This window comes from Peromyscus leucopus, chromosome 23 (genome assembly GCF_004664715.2).
Source record: "Peromyscus leucopus breed LL Stock chromosome 23, UCI_PerLeu_2.1, whole genome shotgun sequence".
Taxonomy (NCBI): domain Eukaryota; kingdom Metazoa; phylum Chordata; class Mammalia; order Rodentia; family Cricetidae; genus Peromyscus; species Peromyscus leucopus.
This window is the reverse complement of record NC_051082.1, coordinates 27,003,618-27,025,185: the sequence shown is the minus strand read 5'-3', so window position 1 is coordinate 27,025,185 and position 21,568 is coordinate 27,003,618. Positions and strand designations below refer to the sequence as shown.

The 21,568-nt window shown below is 47.6% G+C and overlaps 1 protein-coding gene across 1 annotated transcript; it reads left to right on the top strand.

Annotated features, from left to right (window-relative positions):
* The first annotated feature begins 14,556 nt into the window (after positions 1-14,556).
* Positions 14,557-17,437, top strand: Ccl24 (C-C motif chemokine ligand 24). Its single transcript, XM_028894454.2, is given in 4 exon segments — positions 14,557-14,719; positions 14,722-14,754; positions 14,959-15,076; positions 16,797-17,437. Coding segments are annotated over 4 exon segments (354 nt in total). The 5' UTR covers positions 14,557-14,685; the 3' UTR covers positions 16,966-17,437.
* The last annotated feature ends 4,131 nt before the right edge of the window (positions 17,438-21,568 follow it).

Here is a 21,568-nt window from a genome sequence, read left to right as displayed (position 1 = left end):
CCGGATGTTTGAGACTGGAGACCAGAAGAGGTCTCCACAGGCATGTGATGCATGGATATACATATAGGGAAAACACTCATACTTATAAAATAAATATATCTTTATTTTAAAAAGGAAGGGATAGATTGGAGAGGAACCCATGACATGAAATGGGCACCACTCAACTGAGTGCATTTATCCAGCACATGGTTAGGGCCAGAGCTCCTCCCTGGAATGGTGCGGGGTCAGCCTGTTCTATCCCAGCTCAGAGCTCTTTTGGGCTAGTCATCGGAATCTCTATGTCTTAGTTTTCTCTCTGGTGAAATAAGGATAATACAAGGACCAGATAAAAATTCAGAGGATGATTATAGCTATAGATCACTGGTAAGTGTCTGCCTAGAATCCCCCAGTAAGGGGCTGGGAGCAGGGCTCAGGGTTTGTAAAGTGCCTGCCTAGCATATATGCAAGGCTCTAAATTCCATTTGAAAGTTCAGAGGAGCCGGGAAAGACCCAGAGCAATGGGTCTCGACCTTCCTAAGGCTGCCACCCTCTGTTGTGGTGACCCCCACCATAAAATTATTTGTGTTGCTACTTTGTAACTGTCATTTTGCTACTGTTGTGAATTGTAATGTAAATATCTGTGCTTTCCAACGGTCTGTGGTGACCCCTGTCAAAGGGTCATTTGACCTCTGAAGGGGTTGTGAGCTACAGGTTGAGAACCCCTGACCTAGAAGAATAACCACTGAAGCAATAGTGTTGATAGCATGGTTGGCTGAGTGAATGATTAGTTTGATTAAATTTTATCATTATGTTTGCATCACAGGGATATCCAGCCTGTGGTCATGGGCCACAGACCTCCCAGGATAGCTATGAATCAGGCCCAACACAGAAAGAGAAACTTACTTCAAACATTATTAGAACTTTTTGCTATTATGTTTCTGGTAACTCAAAACATTTCGATGACTTTTTCCCCCTGGTTTTCAAGACAGGGTTTCTCTGTGTAGCCCTGGCTGTCCTAGAACTCACTGTCTAGACCAGGTTGGCCTCAAACTCACAGAGGTGAGCTTGGCTGCCTCTGCCTCCTGGGTGCTGGGATAAAGGTGTGGATAACCACCACCCAGCCCATTTGGGTCATTTTGAAGCATCAACTTCGTTGGTGACTAAAACTTCGTTGGTCCACCAGAGAGTGATCTACCATAGCTATACAGGTAGTTCCAAATGAGTGAGTTTATTAAGTTTATAGCAAGCCAAAGTTAAAAAATAAATAACAAGAGATAGATAGATGATAGAGAGAGATATATGATAGGTAAAGAGATATATAGATAGATGGTAGACACTGAAGACAGATAGCTAGACAAATAGATAGAAGGTAGATATGTAGATAAATAGATAAAAGATTGATGACAATAATGATAGCTAGATAGATGATAGCTAGATAGATAGCTAGATGATAGATAGATAGATAGATAGATAGATAGATAGATAGATGATAGACAGATGATAGACATTGAAGACAGTTATCTGGATAAATAGATAGATAGAAGGTAGATAGCTAGATAAACAGAAGAGAGCTAGATAGATAAATAATAGCTAAATAGATAAATGATAAATGAAAGCTAGCTAGCTAGCTAGACAGATAGACAGATAGAAAAAAGGTAAGTAGGCATGCAGGCTGATAAAATATATCATCAAATCCAGTGCTCAAAACACCCAGTAGAAAGCAACTGGGGAAGTCGAGGCAGCCAGCCAGAGCTCCCCACTGGGCTTTCCTCCCACACCTGAACTCCCAGCTTCCCTTCCCCCTGCACTAGCTTTGTGTTAGAGGACAGACAATACTGATGTCTGTTGGAAATGGCTCACCTTCCAGCTGGTCTCAAGGACATAACGTTTCCCCCTGGGCTGTTGGGCTGTTCTCTCCTCCCTGTCAGAGAATTAGAGAATCAGCCACCCCCAGACACGTGGGCCTCGGAGGACACTGGAACAAGCATTCCTAGGTCTGAAATGGAGTATGAGGGGACACACAGCCCATTTCAGTGTGGGCCTGCTGCACCCAGTTTATACAGTGCTGTAGAGGGAACCCATGGGCTCTGTTCCAGGCCAGTCTCCTCCTGTATAAATGCCCTTTTCTTTTTTTTCTGTCTTCACATCTTCCTCCTCTGTCTGAATCTCTGTGTTCAAACTTCCCTTTTCTATAAGGAAACCATGGCTTGTGTAGTGTGGCTCAGCAGAGGACTGCTTGCCTATTCACCTGGGCACAGTGGTGCATGCCTATAAATCCCAGTACGTGGGAGGCTGGGGCAAGAGAATGCTGAATTTGGAGACCAGTCTGGGTTACCTACTGAGATTCTGCCTCAAAAAACAAACAAGCAAACAAACAAATGGGCCAAATAGAAAACAGTACTAAGTGTTGCGATGGTGGCACACGCCTTTAATCCCAGCACTCGGGAGGCAGAGGCAGGAGGACCTCTGTGAGTTCGAGGCCATCCTGGTCTAAAAAGTGAGTTCCTGGAAAACCAGGACTGTTACACAGAGAAACCTTGTCTCGAAACACCAAAGAAAGATTGGCCAGAGAGAATAAGAGGGCCCTGCAGCCCAAGAAAGACCACAGGGACTCAAAAGAGACAGGGCCAGGTGGGACAGGTACACCTGTAGTCCCAGCCATCAGAGGCCAAGGCAGGAGTCCCACAAACTGGACTGCTTATAGAGACTCCGTCTCACAAAACAGAGAGAAAGAGAGAGAGAGGGTAGAGAGAGGGACACACACACACACACACACACACACACACACACACACACACACACACGGTGGTAACTGGAGCTGGCTTCCTAAGGACTCTGCCACGGGATCCTTCACTAGAAGCTTCCTCCTCTTCCAGGAGCCCTGATTGTGCTTTGGGGAGCCTGAGGGGAAATCCCCATGCTCCCCACCTTCCTGGGTTATGCCAGGTTCCGATCTGATAAACCAGACCTTTGGTTCAAAGTTGGGTCACCTGAGGGGGCAGACCAGCTCTTGGGCTTTGGGTATGGCCTGAATAAAGCCTTTAAGGCTCAGCTATTTACATAAACATTTTGAAAACCACCTCAGCATCCTATCTTTTTTTTTTCTATTTCTTTTCTAATTGAAATAAAATCCCCAATCATAGAATTACCCTTTTAATCCCCTTTACGGCACGAGTTGAAGGATGTAGGCATAGCTTAGTGATGGAGCATTGCCCTGGGTTCAATTCCCAGCACCCTTACCACCAACAGAAAGGATCTTCTAAAAGGGTAAGTTGAGGCTGGCAAGATGGCTCAGCGGGTAAAGGCACTTGCCACCAAGCCTGAGAACCTGGGTTCAACCTTCCAGCCCCACATGGTAGAAGGAGAGAATTGAGGAGCTGGGCATAGTGTTGCACACCTTTAAACCCAGCACTCAGGAGGCAGAAAGAGGCGGACCTCTGAGTTCAAGGCCAGCCTGGTCTACAGCGTGAGTTCCAAGAAAACCAGGCTTACATAGTGAGACTCTGTCTCAAACAAACAAACAAACAGGGGAAAAAAAACAGAACAAAGAGGATTGACTTCTGCAAGTTGTCCTCTGATGTCCATACCTCCTGTGACATGGCATGCATGTCCCCCCCACCCCCCCACAAAATAAATAAATAAAACATAAGAAGACCTCTAGAAAGATAAAATACTGTATATTGAGTGAAATAGTTACAAACAATGAACATATCATAGCCATAGTCTAATTTCAGAACATTTTATCCTCCCTAAAAAGAAACCCTGTCCCCAATTCCCCATATTTCTTGGTTAATCCTTATGGATTTTTCTGTTCTGTTTCTTCAATTGCCCTTAGCCAAAAGGCTGAGAAGTGATTACTCAAATTGTATCTTAGAAATGAACGGTGTGGCTCTCACGTCTGACTTTTGTCATGTAATGTGATGTACTCAAGGTTCACCCTCATTGTAGCATCTATCAGCACCTTATGCCTTTTTTTGCAGCTGAGTAATATTCCATTGTGTAGATATTGCCCAGTTTCCCCCATTCTCTTTTTAGCAATTATGAGAAATGCAGCTATGAATATTAGTGTGCAAGTTCTTACGTGAATGTCCATTTTTTAAATTTGCTTGGGTACACACAGTGAAATCGTTGAGTCATATCATAACTCTACACTTAACTTTGAGGAACTGCTGAACATTTCCATTGTGGTCATGACATGTATATTCCAAGTGGCAATGAATGAAAGTTCCCATTTCCCTGACAGCATTTGTTATTTTCCATTTTCATTTAATTGTAGTAACCAAACCAAAATCCACGTAGGTTTGCCCCCAGCTCAGTAGCATCAACATTCTCACACTGCTGCATAACAGATCTTCTAACTCTCTAGAACTTTTCCATGTCGCAAAAGAGCCCTGCACCCATCGAACCGCTTACCTACCCACAGCCCCTAACAATTAGACTTCTACTGTTGGATTGTTAGGGGTATTTCATGTAAATGGAGGACTGGATGTAGGTGGAGTTTTCCTGTGCCAGCAGCTGCTCCCAAATAATCACGCAGAAACTTAATATTCATTGTAAATGCTCGGCCAATAGCTCAGGCTTGTTACTAGCTAACCCTTACATTTATGTTAACCCATATTTCTTATCTTTGCTTTGCCATGTGGCTTGGTACCTTTTCTCAGTACGGAAGGCCTGTCTCGTTTCTCTCTGCATCTGCTTGTGACTCCCTTCCTCTTCCCAGCATTCTCTCTGTGTCAGGCTGTCTTCGCTCAATCTCTTCCTCCCAGCCATCAACCAATCAGCTTTTTATTAACAATGAGAGCAATACATGTTTACAGTATACAAAGATTGTTCCACAGCAACTGGGGATGTAGCTCAGCCGTAGAGCCATTAATGAAACCAGTGGAGTACAGGGGTCAGCAGGATGGCTCAGCAGGTAAAGGTGCTTGCTCATAAGCCTGACCCACATGGTGGAAAGAGAGAACTGACACTTGCAAATTGTCCTCTGACCTCCACATGCACATGATGGCATCTGTGCAATGAACTCTAATGCACATTAATTAATTAAATAAATATTTAAAAGAAAGCTCAAAGCTGGGTATAGTGTTGCACGCCTTTAATCCCAGCACTTGGGAAGCAGAGCGAGGTGGATCTCTGTGAGTTCAAGGCCAGCTTGGTCTACATAGTGAATTCCAGGACAGCCAGAGCTACATAATGAGACCCTGTCTCGAATAAAATAAAACCTCAAAAAGCAAAAACCAAAACGGCTTAAGTAGGCAATAGGGTATGGTGGTGACCCACAAAACACGGGGTTTACTGGAAGAAGTAGGTCTCTGGGGGCATCATTCAACAGCATCTGGCTTTACCCCTTCCTACATTCCTTTACTTCCTGGCCACCATGAAATGGACAGCCTTGTTCCGTGATCTCACATGATCACAGAGCCAGGATGGTCACCTTTGCCTTAGACCTAAAGCTCTGGCTGGGGTCAAGGGACCCTGGAAGGAAACTTCTGAAGCTGTGAGCAAAATGAGTCTTTCTCTTCTTTTTTGCGGGAGTGGGGTGAGACAGGGTCTCACCATGTAGCTCTGGCTGTCCTGAAATTCACTATGTAGACCAGGCTGGCCTCAAACTCATAGAAAGGCATGGGCCATGGTGCCCAGCAACCTTTTATTTTTTTCTTTAAATGTTTTTTCTCAGATATTTGTAACAGATTCCTAACAGTGTCTCAGTCTGTTTTATGTTTATTGATGAAACTGAATGGTACAGACTAGGTAATGTTTTTTTTATTTTTATGTATGTTTGTATGTATGTATGTGTGTGTTTGCACATGGGTGCAGTGCCCACAGAAGCCATAAGAGGGAGTCGTAAGCCCAGGAGCTGGAGTTCAATGTAGGTGCTGGGAACTGAACCCAGGTCCTGTGCAAGAGCAGTAAGTGCTTTTAACCACTGAGCCATCTCTGCAGCCCTTTTGGAGATCCAGTCTCAAACCGTAGCCTGGTTTGGTCTGGGATTCTCGATGTGGCCCACACTGACCTCAAACTGACATCGGCTCTCTTGCCCTGAGTGCTGGGGTTGCAGGGGTGCCTGGCTTGGAGGGTGTGCTCGATAAAAGGAAAGCATTTTTTTACGGTTCAAGAGACGGGAAGTTCAAGGTCAAGGGATGTCTCAGAAGGGCCTTCTTGCTGTATCATCATTTACTGGGGGCAGAGGGAAAGATGGAAAGACAAGGCAGAAAAGAGAGCTCACCCTGTGTGTACATGTGTGGCTGTGTGTGTATACTTACGTGCACATGTATGTGGGGCCCAGAGGACCTCAGCTGTCACATCTCAGGTGCCATTCTATATTTATTTATTTGTTTGTTTGTTTTTGAGATAAGGTCTCTCATTACCTGGAGCTCACCATGTAGACTAGGCTAGTTGTCCAGCAAGTCCCAGGGGTCCTCCTGCCTCCCTGATTCTTGGGGTTCTGGAGTCAGAACTATGTACTACCACACCTGTATTTTTGTTTGTTTGTTTGTAATGACCTGGTCTCACTCTATAGCTCTGGCTGGCCTGGAATTTGCTATGTAGACCAGGATGGTCTTGATCTCAGAGATCTGCCTGCCTCTGCCTCCAGAGTGCTGGGACTAAAGGCGTGTGCTACTAAGCTCAGCAAATTGGCTTTTTCGTTTGTTTGTTTAAACATGAGTTCTTGGGATTGAATTCGGGTCCTCACACTTGCGAGGCAAGCATTTTACTCACTGAATCACCTCCTCAGTGCCAGCCTCATCCTTTGTCACAATACCTCGCCCATAAAAGCACTGACCTACTAGTGAGGGCCGAGCTGGTGATCCCCCTACCTTCCCCCACCACTGGGTTCACATGCCTATGCGCAGCCATACTCTCCTTTATATGTGGGCACTGGGGATCTGAACTCAGGTGTTCACGCCTGCGCTCTTATCCATGAAGCCACACCCCAGCCCCGCCCCTAGCCCCCCCAGCCTGAGGTCTTGCCTCTGGGCACTGTTGCATTTGAACTTAAATGTCAGAGCTCGTTAACACTGAGAACAGATTCTAACCACAGCAAGTGGGAATGAGATCCTAACTCAGATTTTGCACCTCCCTCTCCTGTGTGTTTTTCTTTTTTCTTTTTCTTTCTTTCTTTCTTTCTTTCTTTTTTTCTTTTTTCTTTCTTTTCTTTCTTTTCTTTTCTCCGCCCCCCCCCTCCACAGGGTTTCTCTGTTTGGTTTTGGTGCCTGTCCTGGATCTCGCTCTGTAGACCAGGCTGGCCTCGAACTCACAGAGATCCGCCTGCATCTGCCTCCCAAGTGCTGGGATTAAAGGCGTGTGCCACTGCCGCCCAGCTTCCTGTATGTTTTTCAAGGTATATTCCCTCTAGAGCATGCAGCTGCTTTTTTCTAGTCTCCGTCCAAGTCTAGGAGCCCTGGACGTCAGCAAGATTGGCAACAGGACCTCCCTACCACCTGCTGTCCCTGCCACGATGGACTGTAAGCCCCTGAAGCCATGGGCTCAAATAGACATTCCTCTCTCACACTGCTTCAGCTAACGACCCGTCCCCTGCCCATGGATCCAGCCATGCCACCAGATCACAGCTCTTGACCTCATTAAGCTACTCAGAACTGGGAGTGGCTGCCACAAGATCCAGGCTGAGTCCCACTGGTGGGAGACATCCACAGATCTTTCCATACATGAGCGCCACCCTTTCCTTCCATTGATAATGACGAGCTTCCGAAGAGCTAATCAGTTTCCTAGGCAACCAGGGCTCTGCTCCAACCCTGCCCCTCCTCACACTAAGAGCTCTAGCTTCTGCCTGTGTGTCCCAAGTGGTCTGAGAATGGTCTACGATGGTCATGCATTTGGCTTTGAGTAAGTGAGTTTACTGACTATATACAGCAAGCATAAATAAAACAAAAATAAGGGAAGAGAAAGATAGAACACACACTCCCAAAGCAGGTGCTCAAAACATCCCACAGAAACCAAATGGGGAAGCCCATTGAAGCAGCAGGCTGGAGTTCCTTAGTGAGAGTCCAGGGCAGAGAGGAGTGTCCTGTCAGGTGAGACTTCCAAATAAAAGAACAATGAACAGAGCTGGAGAGATGGCTCAGCGATTAAGAGCACGTACCATTCTTGCAATCTAATCACCCACATGCTGGCTCATGACCCAGTAAGTCTAGCTTCAAGGGATATAACGCTCCCTTCTGGCCTCATGCACTTACAGAAGCACACACACACATTTATACATAATTAGTAATTTAGAATTAAAAGGAGATTTGTTTCTAGCTGGGGGTGGTGGCGGCGGCGGCGGCGGCGGCGGCGGCGCACGCCTTTAATCCCAGAACTCGAGAGGCAGGCGGAGCTCTGTGAGTTCGAGGCCAGCCTGGGCTATAAAGCAAGCTCTAGGACAGCTAGGACTAACTATACAGAGAAACCCTGTCTCTAAAAAACAGAAAGAGAAAGAGAGAGAGAGAGAGAAAGAGAGAAAGCGAGAAAGAGAGATAACCGCTTAGCCGCCTCTTAACCATGGAGCCGCCTCTCTGAAGCTGACTAGAGGGGCGGAGACAGTTGGCTGGAGTTCCCCATTGAGCTTTCTCTTCCCAGCTGAGCATCCAGCGTCTCTCTCTCCCACCGCAGGCACTTTTATACCATGGGGTCAACACTAGTGACCTCCGTTGGAAATGGGTCACCTTCCAGCTGTCCTCAAGGCCACAGTGTTTTCACTCTTGATTTCTTTTCTTTTTTTTTTTTTTTTTTTTTTCGAGACAGGGTTTCTCTGTGTAGCTTTGAGCCTTTCCTGGAACTCACTCTGTAGACCAGGCTGGCCTCGAACTCACAGAGATCCGCCTGCTCTGCCTCCCGAGTGCTGGGATTAAAGGCGTGCGCCACCACCACTCTCGGCACTCGGGTTCTTTTGCTGTTCTCTTTCCTCCCTGTCACAGAGTTAGTGGTGGGGGCGGCTGATCCCTGGACACCGAGACAAGCATGCTTGGGTCTGAACAGGGGGAGTGAGCTCCAACAGCCCCCGACAATGCCCCAGTGTAATGCATATTAGACCACACTCTGCTTCGGTGGCATTAGGGCCTCGGTGCCAGTGTCCCTGCCGTGGTGTGACTGTGAAATGGGTCCCCACAGACTCATGCCTTTGCCCCTCTGTTCCCTTCCTGGTGCCTCTGATCTGGGAGGTCCTGAAATCTTGGGCATGGAGTGTCCCCTCCCCCAGCTGGTGGCAATGTCAATAACGGTGAATCCTGGAGGCTCTGGCCTGGCTCTTTGCTTCTTAGTGGCACCATGCCCCTGTCAATATGGATGGGCCTCCCCTGCCCTCATGCCTTCCTGCCATGATAGACTTGAATTCCTGGAAGCCATGACCCCAAATAAACCTTTTTTCTCTTAAGTTGTTTCCGTCAGGTGTTTTGTCTAAGTACTGAGAGAAATTGATACCAGTCCTCTTCCTGGGACATGTCCTGAGATAATCTGAACTAATTTATTTTTCTTTTCATTTATTTTTGTTTCTTCAGTACAGGTTCGTGTACATGTTAGGCAACCATTTTACACGCTCCCCTCCCTCTCCCTCCCTCCTTCTCTCTCCCTTTCACCTTCTCACCTTTCTTGAGACAAATTTTCACTAGACAGCCCAGGCTGAACTATCCCAATCCATATAGCCCAGGCTAGCCTTGAACTTTCGATCTCTCCAATTCGGCACCCCAAGACTAGGATTACAGGCATGTGCCACCAGGCCCTGCTTCTAACTCTTTCTTTCAGCCTTCCTCCTCGGCCTGTGACCTGTCAGGTCCCAGCCCTTCAAGAGAAAGGATACGGGTTCCCATTTGGGGAAACCAGGATTCGTGGCCCGTGATAGTGTCTTGTTCGTCTCCCTTTATAAGATTTCCATTTTCCCCTTGCAAACTGCGGTTGTAGGAACCACGGATGCATGTGCAAGCTTGCAAGCAAGAGGATCTGAGTTTAGATCCCCAGCACCCATGTGTGTGCTGTGTGGGGTGGTGGCCCATCTCTAATCCCAGCACTTGGGAAGTGAAAACCGGGGATCCCTGAGGCAAGTCGCTGAGTCAGTGAGTTCTGCGTACAGTGAGGAACCCTACCACAACATAGAAGGTGACTGAGAAAGGCACTGTCAACCTCTGGCCTCCACAGGCACACACGCATTCATGTGCCTGTGTGTGCGCACGTACACACTCACACACCACACACACTCACATACATATGCAAAAACAAAACAACAACCAGGGTTGGGGACCCCACCTACTCCCCTAGATACACTACGAAGACAAGGTGGGTGGTATTTGAAGGCCTTGGAAAACCCCACTAGAGGGTGTTAGTAATCTGGGATGCACCATCCACTTCAAGGCCTCCCACTGGTGACCTTTTGCCAACCCACTCGGGTTACAACATTAGGCCCTGAGCATCCCTGCCCTGGCCATGCACTTCTCTCTGCAGAGATCCATGCTTTTCCACTTCCTCTTTCGGTCACGTGCTGTTGCATGAAGACCCAGAGTGACAACTGGACAGGCCGCTCAGAACTGCTAAGCAGCCAAGGCTGAGGTGGATGCTAGAAAACTCAATCATAGGGGGCTGGGAGATGGTTCGGTGGGCAAAGCATTTCCTGTCCAAGCATGGGGACCTGAGTTCCATCCCCAGGACCTAGGCAAAGGCAGAAAGAGAGAACCGGACCCACAGAATTATCCTCGGATGTCCGCATGTGCGTCATGGCACACAGGTTCCCCACCCCCAACAAATGCATACTTTGATCAATCAATTTTTTTTAAGATGGGCTTTAGCAATGGGAGCTTGTAACCTCAGCGCTGGAGCAGAGAGAGAGGGGGATCCCTGAAGTTCATGGCCAATCCGTCTAGCCAAAGCAATGACCTCCAGGGTCTGTGAGAGGTCCTGTCTCCAAAAACTAAGGCGGACTGAGACTGGAGAGATGGTTTAGTTGAGGAGTGTGCTTTCTGCTCAGGCAGAGGACTCTAGTCCAGTTCCCAGCCTCCAAGCAGGGGTGCCCACAATGCTCCCAACTCCAGGGATCTGACGCCCTCTTCTGGTCTCTGATGGTACCTGCACTTGCATGCATACACACACACACACACACACACACACACTTTAAAATAAAAATGAAATCTAAATGAACAAATCTGGAGAGAAATGTGGGAAAGATACCCAGCATCAACCTCTCTGGCTTCCACACTGGTGTGCACCCATGTGTTCGTGTACCGCTGCGGTCCGGGGGTTCCCAACCAACCCAAGCAGACACAAGAGGTTACTGAAGGGCGAGATTTAATGCAGGGCGGCAGAGGAGAAGCGGGGAAGTGGAGGGGGCTGATCAGGGCCACAGAACAGACTTGGGAGCTGAACTTCTTCCCCAAGTGCCAGCTGGAGCAGGTATTTAAGCACAAAAGTGACAAACGCTTGTTGCAAAGTTACAGTTATAGTTTCTACCAATCAGAAATCAGAGATTAGGGGCTTTCCTGAAATGCTCCATCAGCTGAAACACAAGTGTTCAGTCCAACCAATCAGATTCATTGGTTCCTCCTGTCGTTAGGAACACCCATGTTTCCAGAGAACTCAAGATGCATAGCGACTCTTTCTATGGTTTAAGGAGGAGGTGGGTCAGCCACTGGAAGGTTCTCAGCGCCCCTGGGACCCGAGAGCCTGAATTTTCTTTTTTTAAAAAATGATTTATTCCTTTTAATTTTGTGTTCATTAATGTTTTACCTGTATGTATGTCTATGTGAGGGTGTCAGGTCCCCTGGAATGGAGTTACAGATAGTTTTGAGCCACCATGTGGGTCCTGGGAATTGAACCGAGTCCTCTATTAGAGCCAGTACTCCCCCTTTTTTTTAAAGATTTATTTCTTTATTATATAAACAGTGTTCTGCTTGTAGGCCAGAATAGGGCACCAGTTCTCATCACAGATGGTTGTGAGCCACCATGTGGTTGCTGGGACTTGAACCCAGGTCCTCTGGAAGAGCAGTCAGTGCTCTTAACCTCTGAGCCATCTTTCCAGCCCCCTGAATTTTCTTTCACCCTACAGGTTAAATGGAGTCTGAAGTTAGAATGGCAGCACTCAGGACAACATGCTTTTTGCCTGTTGCCAACAGTACATACGCTGTACACGCAGACATCACATGGTATATGTAGACAGAAAGGTAACAATCAAAACAGACGGTAGACAGTCCAGTGACTGCCCTGACCACTTATCTCTTGTGGTGTACTCAATGAATCTTTTGTCCTATCCAAAAATAAGAAGGAAAATAAACGCTTTAAGACACACACACACACACACACACACACACACACACACACACACACACACACGTGCATGATAGGTGTTTCTATGACTTCTCTCATGTTGGTGCCGGGTGAGAATTCTCACCGCTGGTTGATGAGGAGAAAGAGGCTGAGGCAGGTAGGGTGAAGGCATGGGAAGCACTGACTAGAGTTTTGCTAGTTTTCACTCTGTAATGAAAGGCAGTGGAAGGATTGGGGATACGGCTCGGTTTGTGGAATGCTTGCCTAGCATGCGTGAGGCCCTGGGTTTGGTCCCCAGCACCGCATAAAACAAGGCCTACTGATGGATACCTGTAGTTCAAGTAGGAAGGGGAGGCAGGAGGAAAAGTTCAAGGTCATCCTGGGCCACAGGAGAACCTGCTTCAAAACAAACAAAAGCAAAACAAGTTTCAAAAAATGGGGGTTTAAGAAAGCATTGGCTGTTCTTCCAGAGGACCTGAGTTCAATCCCCAGCAACCACATGGTGGCTCACAACCACCTGAGATCTGGTGCCCTCTTCTGGCCTGCAGGTGTACATGCAGGCAGATCACTGTATACATAATAAATACATTTAAAAAAAAGGGGGGGGTAGAGGAGCAGGAAGAGGAGGAGGAGAGGCAGAAGGATGAGCAGCGAGTCTGGGGACATCTGGATTCCTTGATGTCAGCCTTGCCTTCATCTGGGGCCTTACCTCCTGGCTTCCTGGTGTCCACCCTAGCTCTAGTCATTCTGAGCACTAATCTGTGAGGTGTCTGGTCCAGGGTAATTGTCTAAGGGAAATTGTCTCAGAGCTGATCCATCTTATATTTATTCTAAAACTGTTGGACACAGGGCTGGGGACTTGATGGGCATAGATGTTGGGGGCACTGAGGTCCTTGGACTCACAGAGAAGCACTAAGAGAACCAGGGATGTTAACCATGCAGGGGTGTCTCCTCGATGGAGATAAAAACCAAATTCTATCCAGAAGGCTGGGAGTGGATTTTGTTAATGACCTGGTGACCTTTTTGCTATCTGTGGAGGCAGACCTCACCCAAATCCCCCAGAATGATTATCCTAGGCTCTTCCCTCCCTAGACAGTTACTCATCCTTAGGGGAGATGTCACATGTACTTCATGGCCTGCTGATCTCTATGTTATCAGAGACCACACTAGATTCTAGGCCTTTTAGCTACAGAACTCGCCCTCATGGTCACATGTACTTTGTAAAAGAGTTTCTATGTAGTCACACCTTAGACTTTATTGTACATCTGGAATTGGACTGATTGTTGCCTGGAAACCTTTCCCCAAATTGTACTGGGGTTTAAATCTGCTGACAATGAACCACCTGGTCTTAGACTCCCTGAAGTCTGATCCAGGTTGACGAAGTCAATCTGCACCAGGTTTTCATTTTTATCTCTTTGTGGGGTTCACTTCCCTATCTGACACCTGCAGGGACCCTGCCCCCCCAATAGAAATGAAGCATTTATCTTTATAGACTCACCCACCATAAGGCATGTTTAATAAAAATTTAATGGATAGAGAAACTCTGTCTTGACAACAAACAAACAAACAAACAAACAAACAAAAAGTTTGGTGGATGAATGCATGGGTGGGTAGGTTGATTGGTTAATGAAACAGTAGATGAATGGATGGGTAGGTGGATGGGTGGGTGGACGGACAGATGTATGGATGACAGATGGATGTGAAAATGGGGTTACTGATAATTATCTAGAGGTTGTCAAGTTTGTTTACCCCCATGGACAGGGAAACTAAGGCACAGAGAAAAAACGTAATGACTTTATCCCTTCAGGGTGTGAGGGGCCCTAAGGTTCAAGGTCCTTAAGTGGATGCTGGCTTGGGTATTTCATAATGTCTCAGGGTCCTCCTCTTGCCCTGTTTAGATACCCACCCCTGTATCTTCCCACCATTTCTCCTCCCAATGCCTTCTGGGAACAAACCACCATCTCTGGGAGCCTACTTTTGCCTCTCTAAGTCTCCTTTAGATGGACAGATGAATAGACAGGTAGCTCGATGGATGAATGGACAGATGGAAGGAAGGCAGATAAAGATGACTCCACCCATTGTACAGCTACAAAAACTGAGGCTCAGAGAACCAGGATCCCACATGAGAAGCAGCGGAACCAAGTCAATGGAAACATTTGCTCTCGGTCTTGGCCTGGGCAGGATGACAGCCCTCCCCCAGATCTTTGTTGCTAGAGCCCCAAATCATCCCTGACTCAGCGGGACAAGAAATGGAAACAACTTCCTCTTTTTTAGACCACAGAATGCTCATGATTTTCGAGGAAGCCTGTGGGGAAGAGGGAGGGGGGAACTCCAGTGTGTGTCTCTCCGGAGCTGTCCATATAAAGGCCAGGGGGAGGGAGGTTGGGGTGTCCTCATATCTCCAGGCCCTTTTTCCTGCACCCCAGCTTTGACCTCTGAGCTGAGGCCTCTAATCTCCAGGACATGGCAGGCCCCGCCACCATTGTCGCCAGCCTTCTTCTGTAGCTTGCACGTGCTGCATCTTCCCCACAGGTGAGACTTCGGGGGGCCCAGCCCGGGGTTGTTGGTAGCAAAAGCTTTTAAGGGTATAGGCGTGATGGAGGGTGGGGGAACTGAGCAGCCTGGGGCTGAGGGAGGCGCTAAGGGGCCCGGAGTATAACAGCCTCTGTGTCTGCAGCTGAGAAAGAGCCTACGGCAGGCTGGATGCTGACACACAGCTTCTCTCTCACCTTGCAGACTCTGTGACCATCCCATCCTCCTGCTGCATATCCTTCATTTCCAAGAAAATCCCGGAAAAGCTAGTGGTTAGCTACCAGTTGACCAATGGTAGCACCTGCCGCAAGGCAGGGGTGATGTGAGTATCGAACCCAGGAACCCCTAGGGTCCCTGAGGAAGTGCAGCCCTGGGCATCTTTGAAAGTATACGAGACCTCTCTGGAGGTCTCCTTCAGCTTCCTCACCCATAAAACTAGGAGGAAATGGGGGTAGGAAAGGGGTGCAAATAGGTCAGTTAGAGTGCTTGCCTAGAACATATGGAGCCCCGTGTTCAGTCCCCAACATCACATAACAACCAGGACAGGATAGTAGATGCCAGTAACTTCAACACTCAGAAGGCTGAGAACATCCATGAAGGACCCAATGCAGGCCAGGCATTGTGCATGGAGGGAAATGCATAATACATTATCCTAACTAATCTTAATTCCACGAGGCAATACTAGAAATTCTGTCTAGAATCCCCAGTGAGGGGCTGGGGTGTGGCTCAGTGGAGAGCCCCTGCCTAGAATCCCCCAGTGAGGGGCTGGGGTGTGGCTCAGTGGTAGAGCCCCTGCCTAGAATCCCCCAGTGAGGGGCTGGGGTGTGGCTCAGTGGTAGAGTGCTTTCCTAACATGCACAAAGCCCCAGGTCTCATCCCTAGAATGGTAAAAACAAAAACAATCTTATGGAGGACATAAGACTTTTCCCTTTTGCTGTAAACAGTTGAGGCTCAAGGTCACATGACCAACCAGACCTCTAGATTCCAAACATCTTCAGAGCCGTCCCTTCACCTGGGGTGACAAGCAAGAACTCACGGGGAGTGACATGTGACTACATTCCCCAGCTAGGGTCAGATCGGTCCTGAGAGCAGGCACGGAAGGGGTCGTCCCACGCCCCCCTTTCAGCCATGGCGTGCCCAGTAGCCATGTTTCCACGCATAGTGTGAGCTGGTAACATTTGCCTTTAAAAATGTATGTATGCGTAGATGCACATATGTGTGTGCACGTACATGTGTGTGTGCAGACCTATAGAGGCCAGAGGCCAATCTTGGGTGTCATCCTCAAGTGTGCCATGCACCGCCTTCAAGATAAGGGTCTTTGAAAAAAATACACTTTAAGTTGAGTGTGTGTGTGTGTGTGAGAGCACATAGGCATGCACAGGTGTGCATATTCACACACATGCACGCACGCACGCTGCAGCTCACGTGGAAGGGTCAGAGGACAACCTGTGGAAGTCAGTTCTCTCTCAAGGCTGTGGGTCCTAGCAATAGAACTTGGGTCATCAGGCTTGGCAGCAGGCATTTTTACCTGCTGAGCATCATCTCTCTGGCTTTCTCACCAGCCTGGAGCTCACCAAGTAATCTGGACTAGCTGGCTGGCAAGCCCCAGAGACTCACCTGCCCCTGCCTCCCCGGCACTGAGATTCTAAGCACACACCACCTTTAAAAGTGGGTTCTGAGGATTGAAGTTGGATTCGCAGAGTCGCAAGGCAGAGTTTTTCCCGCTGAGGAGTCTTCTTGGCCCATTTCCCCGCTCTAGATAAAGACCATATCTTCTATCACATCCAGCATTCTATTCAAAAGCAGGGCCTCCTCTGTCTCACAAGGAGGCCGTAGAATGATCGTGGCCACACTCCACGGTCCTCCTGTTACCCAGTGGTAAAAACAGAACACACAGAGAGAAGGCTCACCTCAGTGGCCTCCTAGCACCAAGGGCGAGCAGCTGAGACTCCTGGTCCCCCACACTCGCTTCCTCAGGGAGGGAGGATTAGTCCCCAGACCTTGCCAGACCTCAGACTAAATTTATTCCCTTCTTCCTACAGCTTCATCACCAAGGGGGGCCACAAGATCTGTAGTGACCCCAAGTTGCCATGGGTCCAGAGGCACATGCAGAACCTGGATGCCAAGAGAAAGCAGCCTCCTGCAGGTGCCAAGGCACGGGGCGCCAAGTTTTCCGTCCAGAGACACCACGGCAACAGCACTCAGGTTTAATCGCCTCTCCTCTGTCCCTGAACTTGGACGCTGGTCTTGGGGCGTGGCACACAGCTGGGATGAGGCCTGAGTTCATTTTCCCATTCTCAGCATTTCCTTGGGGGAATGTGTTTATTCTGTGAGAACCCGGGGGAGCTCCAAGCGTGCCAGAGTTCTGGTGTTTCCTGTGCTGCGTGAGAAGGTTCCAGATGAGTAGCATTGGTCATTCTGCCTTCTCCTCTTGTGTGGCTCCAAGAGCCCAGGTGCATAAGACTGGAGCACCTGTGGGTGTGCCTTGTTTGCGGCTGGCTTAGCTGCGGTCCTTGTCTTGGGGTGGGGCCCAAGGGCTGTCTGTCTGTCCACCTATGGGTGTCTGTCTGTCCATCTGTGGGTGAAGCTCCATCAACAGTAGTAATTCCCAAGCCTGTTGGGGGTACTCCAGGCTGGTCCCACCTCCAGATCTTTGAACAAATAAAAACTCTACTGAAATGGAGAACTCGATGGCATCATTTTTAAACTCATCATTTTTTATAAAGAGGGAGGTGAAGGGGGCTGGGAATGCAGCCCGGTTGGTGAGGTACTTGCCCAGTGTGCACATGACGCTGGGTTTCAACCACAGCACTGCAAAAAAAACATGCATGATGATGCTTGCCTGTAATCCTAGCACCCAGGCAAGAAGATGAGAATTTCAGGGTTAGCTAGGCATGGTGGTGCAGGCCTTTAATCCCGGAACTCGGAGGCAGAAGCAGGAGAGTCTCTGAATTCGAGGCCAGCATGATCTACATAATGAGCTCCAGGAAAGCCAGGGTTACAATAGAGAGCCCTCAACCCTCCTCCCCGCAAGAAGAAGTTCAAGGCTATCCTTAGCTGCATAGTTAATTTGAGGCTAGCCTGGGCTACATGGGACTTTGTCAGGGAAGGAGGAAGGAAATGAAGGGAAGAGGAGGAAAAGGGGAAAGGCATACAGCTGAGCATGATGGCACACACCTATAAACCCAGCACTCAGGGTGAGGCAGGAGGATCATGAGTTCTAGACCAGCCTGGGCTACAAAGCAAGACCTTACCTAATGTGTATATATATATATATATATATATATATATATATATATATATATATATATATATAGTTTTTAATTTTTTAAAGTATCTACAGAGGCAGGTGGATCTCTATGAGTTTGAGGCCAGCCTGGTTTACAGAGTGAGTTCCAGGACATCCAGGACTGTACAGAGAAACTCTGTCTTGAAAAACCAAGAAACAGTACCTAAAGGCCAGGATGAGGGCTCAGCCTAGGGAGTTTGATTCCTTCGTGAACATAAAATTTCAGGACGTTCCACTTCGTGATACGGCTTGCTCCTTGCTGCTGTGGGGACAAGAAGTTTCTGTGACTTTAACATTGGGCTCTCCCTACACTGTGGTGAAGGGAAGTTAGGGTGGGAACCAATGGAAGAGAGTGACCCCAAGGTTTCCGTACTATGTGAGATACAGTGGGGTACATCAAGAGCATAGGCGTGGTCACTGTTCTCGATAAGCCAAGTAAAATGCGACTTCTGTTGTGGGGGCTGTCCCCTGCCTGTCCCCAACTCTCTGCAGAGCATGACTGTCCATGAGGAAAGGAAGAGTGCTCCAGAGAGGCTCCTGGGCAACATAGACAGGGGGGAGGGGATGAGAGCCCAGTGAATCCTGCCAAGGTCTTGGCCTCCCTTGAGAACCCTGGAGTAAAGATCAGAAGGGCTTGAGATGCAGCTCTGTGGGAGAGCCCCTGCCTAAAATCCCCCAGTGAGGGGCTGGGGTGTGACTCCGTGGTAGAGCACCTGCCTAGATTCCCCCAGTGAGGGGTTGGGGGTGTGGCTCAGTGGTAGAGCACCTGCCTAGAATCCCCCAGTGAGGGGTTGGGGGTGTGGCTCAGTGGTAGAGCACCTGCCTAGAATCCCCCAGTGAGGGGCTCAGATGTAGCTCAGTGGTAGAGCACCTGCCTAGAATCCCCCAGTGAGGGGCTGGGGTGTGGCTCAGTGGTAAAGCCCCTGCCTGGAATCCCCCAGTGAGGAGCTGGGGTGTGGCTCAGTGGTAGAGCACCTGCCTAGAATCCCCAGTAAGGGGCTGGGGTGTGACTCAGTGGTAGAACACCTGCCTAGATTCCCCTAGTGAGGGGCTGGGGTGTGACTCAGCGGTAGAGCACCTGCCTAGAAGCCCCCAGTGAGGGGCTGGGGTGTGGCTCAGTGGGAGAACACCTGCCTAGAATCCCCCAGTGAGGGGCTCAGATGTAGCTCAGTGGTAGAGCACCTGCCTAGAATCCCCCAGTGAGGGGCTGGGGTGTGACTCAGTGGTAGAACACCTGCCTAGAATCCCCTAGTGAGGGGCTGGGTGTGGCTCAGTGGGAGAGCACCTGCCTAGAAGCCCCCAGTGAGGACTGAGGGCATAAGTCACTCATAGCCCAACAAAAGTCATGTGGTTGGAACAAAGACTCAGGAAGTTCCAAGGAATCTAGGAGCTCTGTGTAAAAGGCTCCTTACCTCCATCTTTTGGGAAGTTCTCAAAGTTCTGTGTCAGAAATGGGTCGGAGACTATATACAAATATACATACAAACACACTGACATACGTATATACATACACAAATCTTCTTACGGTCTACCTTTTCCCCCTATTCCTCCCAGGTCCACCTCCCACCCTTGTGCCCTCCCCCCACAGTCCATCTTTAATATGACACATTATTTCTCTTTTTCAAACCTGGTCATTGTGCCTAGGGCCTTGTGTATACACACATTCTCTACCACTGAACTACACCCCCAGCCCCTTCTTATTGTGTCTTTGCAAAATTTGTGATAGGATCTCACTATTTCCCACAGTGACTTTGAATTTGGGGTTCTCCTGCTTCTATATCCCCAGGGCAAGTTTGTGCTCCTAAGGCTTTCAAACAGCCAACCGTAATCTATCCAGTAACCTTACAGAAACTACCCAGTGATAGATATCCTCAAGGCTGTGTAAGAGCTGAATGGACTCCTGTGCAAATGTTAGATTTGAGGAGATTCAAAGAAGCAATAGTCTCATTTGACATCCACTCATCTTTTGTGAAGTAGATGTTAAACTTGTGGTCAACTTGTAATAATTATCTCTTAAGACTGGAGGGATTTGGTTACAGATGTCTTAGAGGTTGATCCCCAATTACAATGGAGGACCTGGTGGAAAGATGAGGCTAAGACCATTGAACAATAGAGTAGGGCTAGAGGTCTTGAAATTTGCCAAGATCAACTTCTTGGAGAAGGTAATTATGCTGATATACAAAGACAATCTTTATATGATGACCACACTCTGGCCTCATGTTGAATGGTAGCCTTGAATGCTTAGGACAGAATTGAAGAAGTAGGAAAGAAAATTGAGTCATTTACAAAAGTTATATAGGGCCCAAAAGAAACCATCACTGATTTCTTACAAAGATTGACTTCAGTACCAAATAGAATGATAACAAATTCAGAAGCTAGACAATTAATAATTGAATCTCTGGCTTTTGAAAATGCTAATGCACAATGCAAATGGGTAATTAGGCCATTAAAGGCAGCATCAGCATCCTTGGAGGAATAGATCCAAGATACAATAAATATTGAATCTCATGATCATGATGATGCTTGGATAGGAGAGGTGATTTCCAGAGGTTTGAAGAAAAATAGTAATGCCAAATGTTTCAATTGCAGTAAAAAAGGTCACCTAAAAAGGGACTGTAAATGGGGCATTCCTAGAAACAATGTTTTTCCAAGGAATAATCCCAACAGAATGCCCCTCCTTTCTAGATTATGCAGAAGGTGTGGCAAAGGCAGACACTGGACTAATGAATGTAGATCAACAAGAGATAGACAAGCTAATACCTTGCCTTTGCCATTGGGAAACTCCCGGAGGGGCCTCTCACAGGCCCCTATGTCAATTTGGTTCAGTCTTTTCCTTGTCATCTTGGAGGAAACACCTTCTTAGAGCAATTAAAGAACCTAATGCCTATTGTAAAAAAACCATACTGCTCAAAGTGATAGAACAGCTATAGAAGAGAGAACAAAAAATTTGAGAGCAACCATAAAGTAAATTTTTTTGGCAGACTTCTATAAATAACAAAGACCAAAATTAAAAATACAAATATATGACATTCTCATTAAGGTGTTGTAGACACAGGTGTAGATGTAACAATAGCACCAGAATCTTGGCATCCAAATTAGCCTCTTCAGGAGATAATGTTCAGCTTTTAGGGATTGGAATATTATCTCAAGTGAAACAGATCATGAGATGAGTTGAATGTATAGAGCCAGAAGGACAGAGAGGAAAATTAAAGGTCTATGTGGCTAATATACCTATGAATTTATGGGGATGTGATTTATTACAACAATGGAGTACTCAGATTAACATTCCTCCAATCTCAGAAGCAAACCATAAACTAATATATGTTACTGAGAAAAATATTAGAAGGTATTATAAAGAACAGTCATCGCCCATCCAGATTGCACAAGAACAGGGCACAACAGCTGCTGATTTTCAAAGACACCAACAGCCCTACCTTTAAAATGGCTAACAGACAAGCCTGTATGGATTCAGTAATGGCCTTTAACAACAGAGAAACTGGAGGCCTTAGAACAGCTGATACAAGA